This window comes from Myotis yumanensis, unplaced genomic scaffold (assembly GCF_028538775.1).
Source record: "Myotis yumanensis isolate MYYU_CA2020_CCGP unplaced genomic scaffold, mMyoYum1.0.hap1 SCAF_11, whole genome shotgun sequence".
In the NCBI taxonomy this organism is placed as follows: Eukaryota; Metazoa; Chordata; class Mammalia; order Chiroptera; family Vespertilionidae; genus Myotis; species Myotis yumanensis.
This window is the reverse complement of record NW_027223762.1, coordinates 24,860,753-24,877,955: the sequence shown is the minus strand read 5'-3', so window position 1 is coordinate 24,877,955 and position 17,203 is coordinate 24,860,753. Positions and strand designations below refer to the sequence as shown.

At 38.1% G+C, this 17,203-nt stretch overlaps 1 protein-coding gene across 1 annotated transcript; it reads left to right on the top strand.

The window, feature by feature from the left end:
* The first annotated feature begins 493 nt into the window (after positions 1-493).
* CALM2 (calmodulin 2) lies at positions 494-15,228 on the top strand. Its single transcript, XM_070429158.1, has 6 exons — positions 494-561; positions 6,313-6,343; positions 13,075-13,218; positions 13,311-13,417; positions 13,713-13,848; positions 14,589-15,228. Exons 1-6 carry the CDS (start codon positions 559-561, stop codon positions 14,615-14,617), a joined length of 450 nt encoding a protein of 149 aa, XP_070285259.1. The 5' UTR covers positions 494-558; the 3' UTR covers positions 14,618-15,228.
* The last annotated feature ends 1,975 nt before the right edge of the window (positions 15,229-17,203 follow it).

Genomic DNA, 17,203 nt, shown 5'->3' with positions numbered 1-17,203 from the left:
AGGCTCTCCGGACACGCGCAGGGAAAACGACCTGCCGCCCGGCGCAGTCGCCAGGACAGCTCGGCCGGAGCAGCAACGGCAGAATCCGCACCGCGTCCCCGCAGCGGCCGCTGCGAGCCCGAGTGACGCATTGCAGGTACAAACCAGCCAATCAGAGGCCGGCGCAACGTCTCTCGCACACGCGCTTCTACGACTATGCTCCTCCGCGCCGCAAAGTAGCGCCCCTCAGGCGCCTCTCTGCGGGCATTTTAACGGCTCACCGGAGAATGAAAACCACTTACGTCGTCCGTTTGTCCACTTCTCTTTACCCTTTGCATCGTCGACCAAATAACTGAAGGATAAAGGGTTCTCGAGGAGAGTTGGCGGGGGGGAGGGGGTGCCTGGGGGAAAGGGCCGGGACTCGTTTGTGATGTTCCGTTATCTGGCATGCGGCGGAGGGATCTGGCGGAGGGAGGTGTTTATGAGGCGCTGGGGGCGGAGGGGGAGAATTAGTCCGAGTGGAGCGAGCGAGCTGACTGGTTGTGTGGTTGCGTCTCGGAGACCGGTAGCGCTTGCAGCATGGTGAGTGCGTTGTTAGGCTGCTGGCGCTTGGCCTGTGGGGGAAAGAAGCTGAAGCGGATTGACTAAAGAAAGGGGACTCGCTCCCTTAATACCTCCAGGAGTGGTCTTCTCCTGCCGGAAGGCGCGCAGGGGCCTGGGGGCGCCCGCGGCCGTTGTGTCGCAGGTGTCCTCCCACCCCTATTCTCCTCAAGGAGCTGTCCCCTAGGGCATTGGGGGCCCTGCTCCCGAGACCGCCAGGTCCTAGGGGCTTGGCCGAGTGAGGATGGATCCGGGGCGGGGGGCAGCCCAGCACATGAGGGAGGCGAACGAGTGGAAGGGCGGGCGGGAGGAGCAGGAGCGCCAAAGCTTTGGGTCGGGCATCTCGAAAGGTCGCCGGATTCAAATGCCCAACGGACGGTTAGCACGGTTGCCAGGAAGCGCCTTTGTCCGCTTGTGGCCGCCATTCGCCGAGGAGGCGGGAGGGCGCGCGCGAGACCCGGCGAGCGCCACCGCCGCCGTTAGCCCACAGCCTCCGCGTGCGGGGGGGAGGGGGGCGCAGGGGAACGCGCGAGCGGGTGCGGCGCGCTGTGTGGGCCGAGTCCGCGCCGCGCGGGGAGCGGCGGGGGGTGGGGGCGGGGTGCGGGCGCGGGGCTGGAGCCGCCGCCCGCTCGGCTCGCGCCCCAGCTGCTGCGCTGGCACCTGCAGGGCTGCGGAGGTCCGGCGGCCCCGGCGCTGCGGGGCTGGCCCGTTGGGGATGGGTGGGTGGGGGAGGGTGGCATCCAGAGCTTCCCCCCCACCCCCACCCCCCCTCCCGGAGGCGAGAAGGAAGCTCGGTGAATGCCGATTTTTCCCCCATCTGGGTTCTGGGGCCTTTTTCCACTATCCAGGCTGGACATTTAAAAATAAGAATTATTTTTAAGTGGCTTTATCGTTGGAGGAAATGATCTTTGTATCTCGGAAGTCGGGCGCGTCCCCGAAGTACGCATCTTGTTAGAGAAAGCCCTCGGCCCGGGTTAGGTGAAAGGCGTTTCCTATCTGCCTTGCCACCTACGGAAAGCAGGCTCCGCGGCGACTGTTGTGAAAGTCGGTCTTGTTCTCATGTAACAACTGGAAGGATGCTTTTGAAAAGGGCCACTGACTGGTATGTCCTATTTTTGAGCAATCACGTGCACTCCTATGTCAGGGAACCACGACCACGCAGCAGCATTGCCCCCGCTCCAGTCCTCTTGGGGATCACTCCTATTTCCCTACAGAAGTTGCCAGATCATCTTCAGTTGTTCAGTTCATTTGTGCAATAATGGTCGTCAAATACCAGAGTATGATAGAAGAGTATTGGAGGGCAGGGGATTTTAAAAAGCGTTTTCTTGTCACTTGAGACCAGAACTTCTGTTTTTAAAAAAGTCTAATGAGGGCGGTAATTTGCAGTACTTAGTTCGTGGTTCCTTCTGCCAAGTAATTACAGCGATGGGTGTGTCCAGGAGGCAAGGTGACATCTTAAACAAGAGTTGGAAATCCTTGCCAACTGAAACCTTCAGCCTTAATGGGTGTGGGGAAAGGACTTCATCTTGGTTAAAACTAGTGCTCGTTTAAGTTTGATGCACTCGTTCCATACTGATATTTTTTAAGTTATTTTATTATGAGTTTGTATATGCTGGTTGAACTTACTACTATTTTAGGTGAAAGTACATTATAGGCATGTAATCGAAGTTCTTAATTGTGAGGTAAATTTTTAAATGTTTTTAAATGAAGGGTAAGATTGGTGTGTTTTTTTTTTTTTTTCCCCCTTCAGTATAATTGAAAACAAACACTGGAATAGGTTTTTTTCCTTTGGTGATGGGTAGAGTTTATCTATGCTTTCTTGGTTCTTTGCCCATGATAAACTTTTAAGTTACTGTTTGCACCATTGATGCTTTGGGGGTTTTTTGTTTGTTAAATTGAGTCATTAATTATTTAATTTGGAAATTGTCCTCTTTATAAGACTTGGAGATTTAAAGTTAGAACTCTGACAAGTTAAAAGAAAAAAAGTTATATAAAAGTGGAATACGATTGCTCACATAGCTCTTAGGTTTACATATAGTTGATATATGCTCTTTGAAGGGGGGAGTGCTTTAAGAAGACTTAAGGGCTGGGGTGGTTAGATAAATAAAAGATGTGAAAAGGTAGAAAATGTCATTTGTCTAAATAAGTAATCATTATTCCATCAAACTGCAAGGAGATCTATTTCTGTTAGACTGAGGAAATTCACGATGGCTCTATTAAAATGCAGGAAATTCTAGATTCAGCTAGAATGATCAAATTAGGCCCTTGGTAAAGGTCCTAATTTTTATAAAGTTATTTGATGGGTTCTTTTTTTTTTTTTTTTTAATTCAAGATGCTATATATAGTAAGTACTGTTCTACCAGTATTACTGGTATAATTGAGCTAATTTAGAGACTGCTTTTTGTATAGATAAAAAACAATTTTGAAGTTGTAGGAAAATTTTAATTATGAAGCTTATATCTAAGTAGGACTTGGAAGAAACAGGAATGAAGGAAGGCTAGAAGTTTGTGTGCCATTTCAAGCCTATGGATTCATCCATTTACTTAGATAAGAATTTTGGATCATTTGTATAAAACCTTTCACTAGGTGAGCTCCAAGAGTACCCATCCTACTTTTGAGAGCCATTTAGGAAATATTTAATAGGTACATAATGCATTCACTTCAGGTCACACCTAGTCTAGATTAGTGTTTCTCAATAGGTGAATAAATCACCTGTGGTTTTGAACCTGAGAGTACGCTAATGCCTGGAAGCTTTCTCTGGCATGACAAGAGCAGTAGGAAGAATTATATAAAGTGTAGAAATAGAGTAAGAACTAGTCAGCTCTCTAGTGAATTATTCTTTACTGAGATAAATACACATGTTATTGAGCTTGAGTTTTCCCAAAAGTATAATTCTAAAATTTTCCTACAACTTCTAAGTAAGAAAATGTCACTCTCCATAGACAGAAATAAGAAACAAATTGATTCGGTGTAGTTGGGAAAGGCTTACAAATTAGAATGCTAGGAAGTGTTGTGTTTCTGCTTTTAGTAGGTTTTAATCTGAATTGTTTAAAGATTTGTTTGATATAAAGATTACTTTAAAACCTTGAACTCTGGGTTAGTAGTAAATATGAAAAATGTCTCTAAGTTTCTCGAAACACTCCAAACAAAAATCACACAGTGCTTTTAGGTTATGTGAGTAACTTAGGCTCCCGTGTGCTTAGTTTATTCCTTGAAGCTTATTTGTGATCTTTTCTAAGATTACCTTTGCCTAGAGGTAGGGAGCTGGACAAGATGATGTGGGACCATTAAATTTGGACTTTTCAAAGAAAATTGAAAAATTTGTTTTCTTTTGTAGCTAACATCTTTGTTTCTTCTTGAGGCCTTAAGCTTTCTTATAAACGAGCTTCCCCAAAATCTTCCCCCAACCATGTTTTGAGAACAAACCCAGTGTCAACCATTCTGCACATAGCCCATCAATCCATCAGCTTTCATACATGCTACATTGCCTTCCACATCTGTCCCTGGACTTCAGCTGGTGGTTTCAGTTTGTGGAAATATATTTTCTCAGCTTAAAGTTTAACATGAAACATGGTAGGTTTGTTGTAAAGGTCTTGATAATGCTGTGCATGTTTACTTTCTGTGTGGAAGTTGAACTAGTTAGGTTGATAGTTAACATTGTAGGTTCTTTGATTTATTTATGTAAAATAATTATCATTAAACTCTTTTGGCTAGCCTTTGACATAGCTTCTGATTTACTCTACACAATAACCCTGTTAGGTAGGTATTACTGTGTTAACAGGTGAAGTTGATTTAGAGGTTGGATAAAGTGTCCAAGGTGTCACAGCTATTAAGTTGCAAAGCTGGGATACTAGCCCCATGATGACTCAAAGCACTATGCTTTTTCCTGCACCATACCATATTGCCCTTCCTTCAGAAATTATAGAAATCCTGCAAAATGAAATCAGACTAGAAGTAAATCCTCGTAGGGGTAGGAAACCTTTTTTCTGCCAAGGGTCATTTGGATACTTCTGACATTATTCGTGGGCCATATAAAATTATCAACTTAAAAATTAACCTGCTATATTTGGTTAAACATTTAATTAACTCACCCCTAATGCCTTGGCATGGCCATACCAAGTGATTTCTCGGGCCTGACATTCCCCATCCCTATAGCCCCTAACAAAGGAAACAACTCAGTGGATTTACTGGGTTTTAAATCTTTTTCCTAGGGAAAACAATCTGGCTGATTTTATACCAGATTGCTGGAGATAATTTTATAAATTTCTGCATTTGAACTTAATTATTTGCTCTTCAATTTTAATTATCAGGCCCTTGGCTTTTTTTCCTTTTTAATTTTTAAGAATGGAAATGAGTTGATTGCATTGAGATCAAAGCAAGCAGGTAAAGAAACGTCTGCTTTGTTTCTCAAATATTCTCATGCTGTCCCCTAGAGAAAATGTGATACTATTCTACATTAAGGTGTTACCCTTTCTGGGAGTTTTTTTACTTAAAAAGAATGAAACCAGGCAGTGCTTTTATTTTCATACCAAAAATGAATGGATTAATCATAATATGTTTGACTTCATGTAGGTATACATACTAGATAGAGGCTATTTCTTGTCAGTGCCTCCCAGAACCGCATAAACAGTTGTTTCATGGGTATGTATACTGATAAGCAGAGAAATGTCTAAAGATGAAGGACACATGAAGAACAAAGCCTTGATATTTTGCAAATATCCTTATATATTATGTGCTCTGAATTTTAAACTTGGATATGTCTAACACCTTAATGTTTAATCCTCACTCTACTAGCTAACTAATACTGTATTCCCACTCCCGGAAATATAATCTGAGTCCTTCTTTCCCCTTTTGTAAGATAGGGAATAAGAACACCATTGTTTGGTTAATATAAGACTGAATAAGAACAACATATAAAATGTTTTTTGCAAATGCCTGAAAATAGGTTGGTTTGTTTGTTTTTTTAAAAAAAACAAGAACCAGTAACTTTCTCCATGTGCTAAAGACATCACAAACCTTAGGCTCACTTTGGGATTTCAAAAGTCAAGAGAAGATGAGAGGCTGGACTTACTTAACATTTGGTAAATAATGTAATTCAAGTGTTTAGAATCCTGCATTCTCTGCAGTTGCCTGGCAGGTGAAGAGGAGGAAAAACTGGTAGCTTTCATGTTGCCCCATCCAAGACTGTAGATTTTAATCTTTTTAATAATGGGAGTTTTGCTTCATTTTGAGATTTGGAAAATTACTTTTATGTCCAAATGATGTTTTAGCCATTTATGGGGGCAATTTTGACTATAGTCCTTGGGCATTATTTTTGGTTCAATGGAGATTTCTGGTAATAATTTTATATCTACCAGAGGAGGTGAGCTTAAGTTGAGGTATGCTAATTTTGAAAAAGGAAACAATGATTCTATCTTTAATTTAGAAAAACTCCAATTAAACTTTTTAGTATTCCAGATGTTTTTTTGTGGTTTTTTTTTCCAATTTGTGTAAAATTTACTTTCAAACATACTCTGAAATACTTTCCTTATCTTAAATTTGGGGTCAAGACTGTTTAACTTTGAATGTAAACCAGATGTATGCATTTTCCACCTACCCTGTGCTTATTGCTGATACTAAGAAATGTTGAACTAAATGAAGTTTATGGTACATGCCAAACTTTTAAAACTTGTTTTTGTAATTGCTAACCTACATAGTCTCAAGTCACTTATCTATCTCTTGATCTCTTTGTAGGCTGACCAACTGACTGAAGAGCAGATTGCAGGTGAGAAATACTTTGCCTGATTGTACCCGTTGGATTTTATTATAAACTGAATAGCTAATCCAAAATAAGATACTTGAATGAAAAAATTGATTTTGATCTATATAGTACATAGCAAATGGCTGTAATGTAATACAGTAATTGAACCTGCTTTGGCAAGTGAAAAGGTAAACTTGCCTGAGAAAGATGTGTGGGGCTAACTAATTAAAGGCAAGTTTTTAGGCTGTTTTTAGACATGTTTGGAGCCAGGTGGTGGTCTTTTGTTGTTGTTGGTTATCTTACTTTAAAACATGAATTCTAAGCAGTTTTTAATACTGTAACTCAAAATCAGTCTCTATAAGAGGGCCACGTCATGTAACCAATAGGTAATTTGAAATGTAGAATCAGAAGATGAACATTGAATTTACGCCATTGTAAAATAGCTAATATTTTAACCTTAGAATTGCATATACAGTCAGGGAATAACCCATTTTTCCAATGAAAAACCTAGATCTAAAGGTTAGCATTCTATTTTACACATGTAATTATGTCTTATAAAGTAGTGACAGCTATTTAAATTAGCTTCTTAAATCTTGTCTCCTTTGGTTTGCTATGGAAATATGTGAAATTGTTACAGAAAACTTGATGTCATGTTGTCTTTATGCCATACCATTAAACATTAGTATTTTTTATTTTATTCTAATATTTGAGATGTCTGATTAACATTAAAATGTTTTGGAAACTTGCTAAAGTTTTGCTTTTTTAATGCAATATTGAAATGTCTTTCAAATTCTATTCTTTTACTTCACATTAGAGGTTTTTGTTAACACAAGCATCAAGCAGTTTTAACTGCTACAATTTTCCTGGTAGGCAAGGAGTTTGAAGTGCTCAGAAACACTGAAGCATTTTTTAAAAACATATTTTATTAATTTTTTTACAGAGAGGAAGGGAGAGGGATAGAGAGTAAGAAACATTGATGGGAGAGAAACATTGATCAGCTGCCTTCTGCACACCTCCTACTGGGGATATGCCCACAACCAAGGTATATGTCCTTGACTGGAATCCAACCTGGGACCTTTAAGTCCACAGGCCGATGCTCTATCCACTGAGCCAAACCAGTCAGGGTCTGAAGCATTTTTAAAAAATATTTTTATTGATTTCAGAGAGGAAGGCAGAGGGAGAAAGATAGAAAGATCAATAATGAGAGAGAATCATTGATTGGCTGCCTCCTGCACACCCCCATTGGGGATCGAGCCTGAAATTCCAAAATCCAGGCATGTGCCCTGACTGGGAATCAAGCCATCTTGGTTCATAGGTCAATGCTCAACCACTGAGCCACCCTGGTTGGGCTGAAGCAATTTTTAATACTAGAGAAAACTGAGAAACACAGAACTCAACTGTATAGCCCATTTAAAGTAAATAAATAAAGTAAATAAAACCACCCCTATAAACAAATTTAGAGGAGCCAGACATCACTAATCTCAAATATTCATCATGAATATTATTTGATAGGATTATGTAAGGTAGAAAGCTATTAGTATTAAGGACAAAATTTATGCAGGTTTTATTTTTACTTGCTGTGTGGATTTGATTTAAACCTGGGATTTGCTTTCTAGGGTTGGTAAATTGCATGTTGGTTTATATTATTTTTAAATGTATCAATGAAATATAAAATTACTCTGAAATAGTTTTTAATATATCCTTCAGGAACTGACCTCTGGGCTATCTAATATTTCCATTCTTAAACTCTTACATTCTCTGATACATCTGGCCTCCCTCTCTGCCCAGTTAGGTAGTTATGCCTATTGTACACAGCACAAAATGTTCACTTTAAGGTAGAAAATGTATTAGTCAAAGTGCCTGTCACAGAGTTGGTGCTCATTGCCTTCCCAAACACACGCGCCTCTTTAAAGAAAGATTGTATCTGTGAGATATAAGAATCTTCAATGACTGTTATAACATTTTTATCAAGAATAGTTGTAGTTCATTGGAATATTGTCTTTAAGAGAAATTCTGTCATTTCATTGACTTCCATCATACAATTAAATTTCAAGTGGGAATGGAGGAAAATATATTGTAGATTCTCTCCCTACCCTGCCTTTTCCTAGACTTTTAAAGGTCCTCTTTAGACCCCAGGCTTTAATAAACCTCTGAACATTTAGGTTAGAGGAACCAAAGCTTTTATGCTGCTAATAAAAATCCTGTGAGAGCAGTGACCTTTTTGTTTTCTCTGTATTCCCAGTGATTTCCCACATAGTAAGGACTGAGTAAATATTTCTTAAAGGAATAAGTTTTATTTTCAAAGAGGACTGTGACACAAAAAGTGTTCTAGAACACTACCTTACCCTATCCTAAGAATTATTCTGCTTCTTCCAAAAATCCCTTCCTAAATTTGGTATGTTTCAATGTCCACCTTTGAGGTAAACACAGATTTTGTCTTTATCTGGTAAATTATAATCACTGGTGACCAGTAACATCCTAGCATCTAAGACCTGCTTGTTGAATGTTAAGCTTCATACATGTAATGCAGCATTGAATATACTAAAGTACTTTTAAAAGCTATTTTTATCTTTATGTGACAATCATTACTACTTCAGATTTATTTAGAGATTTTAATAGCAAATAACTTGGTATAGAAAAAAAGTGTGCTTGTTGTTTAGGTGGTTACTAGAATTGTTTACATTACTTAGTCTTAAAGAGCAATCTGGAACAGTCTTAGTGTGATTTCACAAGTTAATTTTATTTGACTCTGCCATGATGTCATTAGTAGTTGACATTTAGAGGACTAATAAAAAAATGTAACAAGAATTTTTCTTTTTAAAAGAAATTTGTGCCTAAACTGTCATTGAACCTTTCAGTCAAGGTCCAATGTAGGGATAAAACTTGGTTGATAAAATATACTAACTGTACTCAGTTTATAACAATTACAGAGTGCCAACAAGGGATTAAACTAAATACATAAAAGTTAGTAGGCATTTGATTTTTCTTTAGTTGTAATTGTTTATTGATAACCTATTTTAATAAAATTATAAACTTATGTGATATAAATAATTGGAAAAGGATCCTGGGGTTGCTGATGAACACATAAAACTTAAATAATAAGTTTCCTGAAAATTTCAACTTAGATATAACTAGAATGGATTTAGAGGAAGGTCCTATCAATTGTGTTGAAGATAGCTGTTCTGTTCTGTGTGACATTCAGGACCTGTTGTTTTCTTATTGTGTATTTAGTACTGGGTTTATATTTGAAGTCATTCCTGAGAATTACTGTTTGGAATGACATGCTTCTGTACATGAAGATTATGCTAGTTCTGAAGTATAGGTGGTGAGCTATACAGGCAGGTGAATTTAAATGGTACTTTTGAGTTTATTATTTCAAGGAATTTTTACAGGTATTTCTGGCTCTTTAAGAGTTATTAGATTTTAAGACTTATTGAAACTTAGAATACACACATAAATTAATACTATGCATCTTCCAGAATTTGGCTTTAAGTTAAATCATATCCTATATAATAAAACCCTGATATGCAAATCAACCAAATGGCGGAAAGACGGGTCGCTATGATGCGCACTGAACACCAGGGGGCAGATGCTCAATGCAGGAGCTGTCCCCTGGTGGTCAGTGTGCTCCCACAGGGGGAGCGCTGCTCAGCCAGAAGCTGGGCTCTCTACTAGGGAGTGCAGCAGCAGTGGCGGGAGCCTCTCCAGCCTCCACAACAGCGCTAAGGACCCCTCAGAGGATGTCCGACTGCCTACTTAGGCCCACTCCCCTGAGGGGTCCTGGACTGTGAGAGGGCCCGCCTCCATTTGTGCACTGGGCCTCTAGTAGTAAAGTAATTATAGATACACATTGCGAATTTCGCATATAATGGTGGTGTTAAATGATGCCTGTAGCTAAGTATTACAGCAGAGAATGTAGTATAAACAAATTACAATTCTCCAAGTCCTCTCATTTTCTTGTAGCCTAAGTTATTAGGTGATAGGTGCTATGTGTTCAAACCCTAATAATGGTTTGCATATTTCTAGTCATCATTTCTACATCCTGTTTTTTAAAAAAACATAAGCTAGAAATGTTTTCACCAAATTCTGCTATTTGTGGGGTTTATTGATCTATTTTTGTCATTGGATTGATCTAATACTATTTTCATAACATCAATGAGTAATTTGGTACTAAGCTTCTGGTATCAGATGATTTCCTCTAAAAACAAGTATGATTTAAATGAATGAAACTCTGTTACAATGCAGTGATATCTGATTTAAACTAAGCAATTCAGAGATTTTAAGTAGAATAAGCAGAAACAAGTAACATGGTAATCAAAAAAGGCAAATAGGCCCTGGCCAGTGGTTAGAGCGTCGGCTCAAGGACCAAAGGATCTCAGGTTCTGTTCCTAGTCAAGGGCACATACCTGGGTTGCAGGTATAAAGAACCCAGGTAGAAGGCTATCATGATTGTCCAGGCAAAAGGTGATGGTGCCATTATTGGTTGTAGTGATGAAAAAATAATCCAGTAGTATTTAAACAGCAGAGTTCAACAGGACTTATTGACAGATTTTAGGGGAAGAGTTTTCTTGCTGTAGGTCAGCCAGAGGAGATGTCTGTCCTGTAGGAAGTCAGAAATAAAGGATATTATGTTGAGAGAGAAGTGTATACCAAGACATGAAATCATCATTATAAGTGGGCATAGATGAAATGAATGGCCAAGGAGAGAAGAAAGGATGAGAGAGTTGGTAACATCTACTTGGAAGAAACAAGTAGGAGCCAAAAACCTTTGGCATTGTAAGATAGGATATAAATTAAAGTACTATTGTGGAGGCCAAGAGAAGTTTGAGGGTTTTTTTTAGTATAATTTTGGTTACTGCAGGAAAATGAGATCATCATTCTCTTAACATTCATTAAGTGCTTACTTGCCAGACCTAGTTTTGAGTGCTTTACATGTAGTGACTTTGTTCTTAAAATAAGGAATTAGGTACGTTATCCCTATTTAACAAAAATGAGCAAACTGAGGCAGAAAAAAGGTCTAGTAACTTAATTTGCTGGAGGTTACATTTCTAATAAGTAACAGCTGGGATTTTTTTTCAATTTTTAAAATAAATTTTATTGTTTTTTTTTTGTTTTTTTTTACAGAGAGGAAGGGAGAGAGATTGTTAGAAATATCGATGAGAGAGAAACATCGATCAGCTGCCTCCTGCACACCCCCTACTGGGGATGTGCCCGCAACCAAGGTACATGCCCTTGAGCAGAATTGAACCTGGGACCCTTGAGTCCGCAGGCCGACACTCTGTCCACTGAGCCAAACTGGTCAGGGTGCAGCTAGAATTTTGAAGCCAGCAGTTGAGTTTCAAAGTCTGATTTGAGTTTCTATGCTTTATGGCCTCACATACTGACTGACACATACTTGCTGGATTAGGCACTTAGATCGTTCCTGGTGAACCTAGTATTTTCAGCGGATGAGCTGGAGCTGGAAGCAATTTTAATAGTTGGTTGATAGAGAAGAAATAGATATGAGTAGTGGTGCCTTCCAGAATTTGGGGAGGGATAAGGACAGGGACTTAAAAATATATATATCACTAAGGTTTGAGTTTAGATTTAGGCAAAGAGACATAAAGATAACTAAATAATTAATGGCAAAATCAGTAGAATGGTTGAGTCCAGAGAAGAGATTATGATAAATGAAACTTTGAGGTATATGGATTGGAGCAAAGATAGACAGGCAGGGGATAAATAGACTTGGACTGTAAGAGGCGGCACACCATTTCTTAAGTATGTATCAGGTATATATTTTCAAATGTTTTAGATATGTTGGGAGAGCATATGGCTCCTTGAACTTTGGGACTGTTTTTGTATTTGCTTGCTGATAGGGTCTATTACAGAAAGTACCTTGAAAAGTACTAGGTTTTGTTAGCTCATTTATCTGACCTCGCACTGTCAGATTTAATCTCTGCTTTAGTTTCTCTGTAAAATAAATGGTAAGCTAGGTATTGTGGACTGTCGCTCCAACAGCTTCCCATGTAATCTGGTGAAATAAAAGTAATGCAATTTTGTAAGATCTTAATTTTAGGCAATAATATATTTCACTCTTTTACAAGTTTGGGGTTATATAATGTAAAGAAAGGTCTAAGATATCTTTGTTCTCAATAATACAGCTAAAACTGGCCGTTCATATCTTGATCATCCCGTTATCATCAGTACTATAGACTATTTGGTTATAGACTCTTCCAGAAAAGATAACTTAACCCATTGGCATATTATTCTGAAGTTTAAAGTTTTTTGTTTTTAATTTAGTAGGTGATGAAGTAGACTTACTTTTTGAGGAGTATTATAAACTTAATGCAAATAGTATAGTTCTATAGAAATGTGTTTGGAACCAACTATCTTTATTTTTCGGTTCTGAGTAAAGGTTAGATCTGTAATTTTGAATTGTGTTACACAGAACAGCTTTAACAGAAAATAGAGAAGCCAGTCATTTGGGGTTTTGATTCTTTTCCTTTTTAAACACAGAATAATAAGGGTCTAGATATTGCAGTTCCTTGTAAGATTTTAGATGAAAAAAATTTCCTAGTAGATCAATGTGAGCATATACTGGTATGATTAGCTAAAGATGTTTAAAATGCTTTCTCATCTAAATCCTTCAGAAATCAAAATTCCATTTCAGGTGTTATCTTCATATATATCTTTAAGAGTTGACTAATACATTTCATTTAGGAGGTTATTATTTGTTGTTAACCTGTACATTTGGATTGTGGTCTCTCAAACAGAATTCAAAGAAGCTTTTTCACTATTTGACAAGGATGGTGATGGAACTATAACAACAAAGGAATTGGGAACTGTAATGAGGTCTCTTGGGCAGAATCCCACAGAAGCAGAGTTACAGGACATGATAAATGAAGTGGATGCTGATGGTAAGTCTGTTTAATTTTTGTGTTTGGGGAGGGGGAAGTTGAAGTGACATTTGAATTCTATTATAATGTTTCAACGAAACAAACCATTTCAGGTAATGGCACAATCGACTTCCCAGAATTTCTGACAATGATGGCAAGAAAAATGAAAGACACAGACAGTGAAGAAGAAATTCGAGAAGCATTCCGTGTGTTTGATAAGGTAGGTTTTCAAGGGCTGGATTTCTTAAATTTTAACTTGAGGATGAAATGAAGATAACAGTTCAGTATAAGCTCAGATCTCCTAGTAACTTCTATTGCATTAATCTTGTGGCAAAGCAGGTATCACTTGGTAGACATAGTGCTTGGCTCTCAGTGATGTTTAATTTATAGGTCAGTTGTTTGTAGATTCTCTTTAGTTTGTGTGGATTTCTAAAGTATGTTTTTCTTCCTCATGGGAAATTTAGTAAACTTCTATTCCAACTCTATGATCTTAAGTATTTTAATGACTTTTCTAGGATGGCAATGGCTATATTAGTGCAGCAGAGCTTCGCCATGTGATGACAAACCTTGGAGAGAAGTTAACAGATGAAGAGGTTGATGAAATGATCAGGGAAGCAGATATTGATGGTGATGGTCAAGTAAACTATGAAGGTAAGACTTTCACTGTCACCATCTCATTCTCTGCTTTGACTTTACGTTTAGAGGTACTAGGTAATCTGATAGGTCAAAATTACTAACTTCCTTACCCCATGAAGATGTTAAAACTACATTTTCTAACCTTTTGCTATTTAGAATGTGTGTATAGACTAGGCAACGCCTCCTGTTGCCCAAGAACATTTTAGAGCTATTTATTAGGTCCTACCCCTATACCAGGGACCTGCAATTTATCAGGGTTCCTGGTGGTTGATTTTATATGCACATTAAAGTTTGAGAACACTGTACTCTAAACTGTGCTAAAACAATTTTTGTATAATGTTTGTGGAACAATTTGAAGTGCTTCCAACTTTTAATTTCAGGATCCTCAAAATGAAATTAAGGTGATTTTCTTTTCTTCATTGGATTCCCTTCCTCTATTTAACAGATTTAGTCTGAAACTGTTTACATATGCTTCAGGTTAAGAAGTATCATTTGTAATACTAAACTAAGCAAGAATACGTTTTTTATTTATAATAGCTATCTAAAGCATTAATTGGGTTTATTTGTTAATAATTTTGGTTTATGAAGTTCCAGCTTTGGCAGTTTGTTAGCTTTCCTCATATAGTTAGCTTTCCTTATAATTTTGAGGAAAGAAAGAGGAATAGAGATTGCTCAGTGATTGAGTAAGTGTGATTGATTTTGTCGATCTTTTGCCATTGACTGGCTCAACTTTTTGTGTATTTCTTCTTTTTCAGAGTTTGTACAAATGATGACAGCAAAGTGAAGATATTGTACAGAATGTGTTAAATTTCTTGTACAAAATTGTTTATTTGCCTTTTCTTTGTTTGTAACTTATCTGTAAAAGGTTCCCCCTACTGTCAAAAAAAATATGCATGTATAGTAATTAGGACTTCATTCCTCCATGTTTTCTTCCCTTATCTTACTGTTATTGTCCTGAAACCTTATTTTAGAAAATTGATCAAGTAACATGTTGCATGTGGCTTACTCTGGATATATCTAAGCCCTTCTGCACATCTAAACTTAGATGGAGTTGGTCAAATGAGGGAACATCTGGTTATGCCTTTTTTTAAGTAGTTTTCTTTAGGAACTGTCAGCATGTTGTTGTTGAAGTGTGGAGTTGTAACTCTGCGTGGACTATGGACAGTCAACAATATGTACTTAAAAGTTGCACTATTGCAAAACGGGTGTATTATCCAGGTACTCGTACACTATTTTTTTGTACTGCTGGTCCTGTACCAGAAACATTTTCTTTTATTGTTACTTGCTTTTTAAACTTTGTTTAGCCACTTAAAGAAAATCTGCTTATGGCACAATTTGCCTCAAATCCATTCCAAGTTGTATATTTGTTTTCCAATAAAAAAAAATTTTACCCAACTGTTGCTCTGAATCTGAGTCATTTCATTAACTTTGGGTTGAATAATTTTGAGAATCAAATGATGTTTGTATTAAGAACATAATTTAAATCTGGGAGGGGTGTGTCATGTTTTAACGTCTATTTCCTAATGTTTTACTCATTGTGCTTTTTAAAATACATATATATATTATCAAGTTCAGGGAGGAAAGGAAAGGGAGAGAGAGAGAGAAACATTAATGATGAGAGAATAATTGATTAGCTGCCTTCTGCACGTGCCCCACCAGGGATTGAGCCCACAACCTGGGCATGTACCCTGACTGGGAATTGAACTCTGACCTCTTGGTTCATAGGTCCACACTCAACCACTAAGTCATGCCAGCTGGGCCTAGGGCTATAATTTTAAACCTTATCTTCAAATCTTTACCATATTACCTGTTCTTTATTAGCAGGGTTATGGTAATTGATAATTATTTTCTTAGTACTATCTGTAGCATGTTTGCTCTCAGATAATTATAACAGAACCATCACTATTGTAGTTAAAATTGATCCTGGGATGTAATTTTAATTAAAGATTTGATGCATAGCAAAAGCTTGCCAAGCTCTACTTAATCTTGTATCATCAAAGAAAAATGCTTGTTATGATCACTTTTAAACTTTTCCCAGTAGTATTATATAATACAATGTTATGAGAACATTTTGTTTATCCTATATGCTTAATCTGTTTTATTGGTGAAGTCCTTGAAATCATTGACCCATTATACTGTTTCTATTTTTGGTATACTCAAGCTATTTTCTCTTCTAGATGTTCCCTGGTGTGGGTTTCTGGACTTCTCTGTACCTTTCATCATATTTTAGTCTCTAGGGTACCAGTCCCTAGTCTGATGAGCAATTTTCTTGAAGAAAATGAAATGAATCACAGTGATGGACTTGATTAATCTTACATTTGTGAAAATTGGTTTTTGCTTGCCTCTTGGCCTTATAATTATTGATTTCAAACCTGGTGCCTGGTTGTTATTTTTTCCCCTTCTATATTTTTTAAGGTTATATTAAATGAATTTAGAATCCCATTATTTTAAGAAAAATGGAGTTCTCTAGTCTCTTGCTACTCAAGTTGCCCATAGAATCACCTGAAAGCTTCTTAGAAATGCAGAATCTTTGCCCTTGCCCAGAATCTGAATTAATGTGTATTTTAACAAAATGCCCTGGTATTTGTGTACATTAATTTTTTAAAAGCACTGCTGTAAGTTTATCCTATTTAAATTTATAGAGAGGAAAACTGGTTATTCAGTAATTTCATCCTATATTCAAAGGCTCAGAAGATAAAACCTGTGTTTTGGATATGTTTAAAATTGGGAACAATTTATTACAATGCGTCCTCCAATAAAGATAGGCACAGGGTCCCTTTGGGCTACGAGGGATTAAGCCAAGGGACTTCTCAGAGAAGTTGACCTTTGAGAGACTGTACCAGGCTGTCAAAGGAAGGCTAGCATATGGGAGACCTTAGAAGTATGAGAATGGCATATTTGGCGTTTACAAGTACAGCTGACCCTGGAACAATATGGGTTTGAACAGGGTGGGTCCACTTAACACTTTCTTCCCCCCAAAATGTATAGACTTCCATATCCCTGTGTTTCACATCCACCGAAGCAGAGAGCCAGTTGTATGTATCATTCTAAGCCATTTTATATATAAGGGCCATAAACATCTGAGGGTTTTGGTATCCATGGGGGTCCCTGGAACCAATCCCCTATGGATACCAAGGGACTGTAGTTAAGATTTTGGGGAGTCAAAAATTACGCATGGATTTCAGGTGGCTTGGGGTTGGCACCCCTAATCCTGTGTTCAAAGGTCAACTCCATACATCAAAGCATGAGCTGATGAAGGAGACGATTGTAAATGTTTTTGTCCTAAAGGTAATGATAGTCCATATTTACTGAAAACATTGTGCCAAACATGGTTCCAAACATTTCACTCAAGTTAATCATAATCACCTTG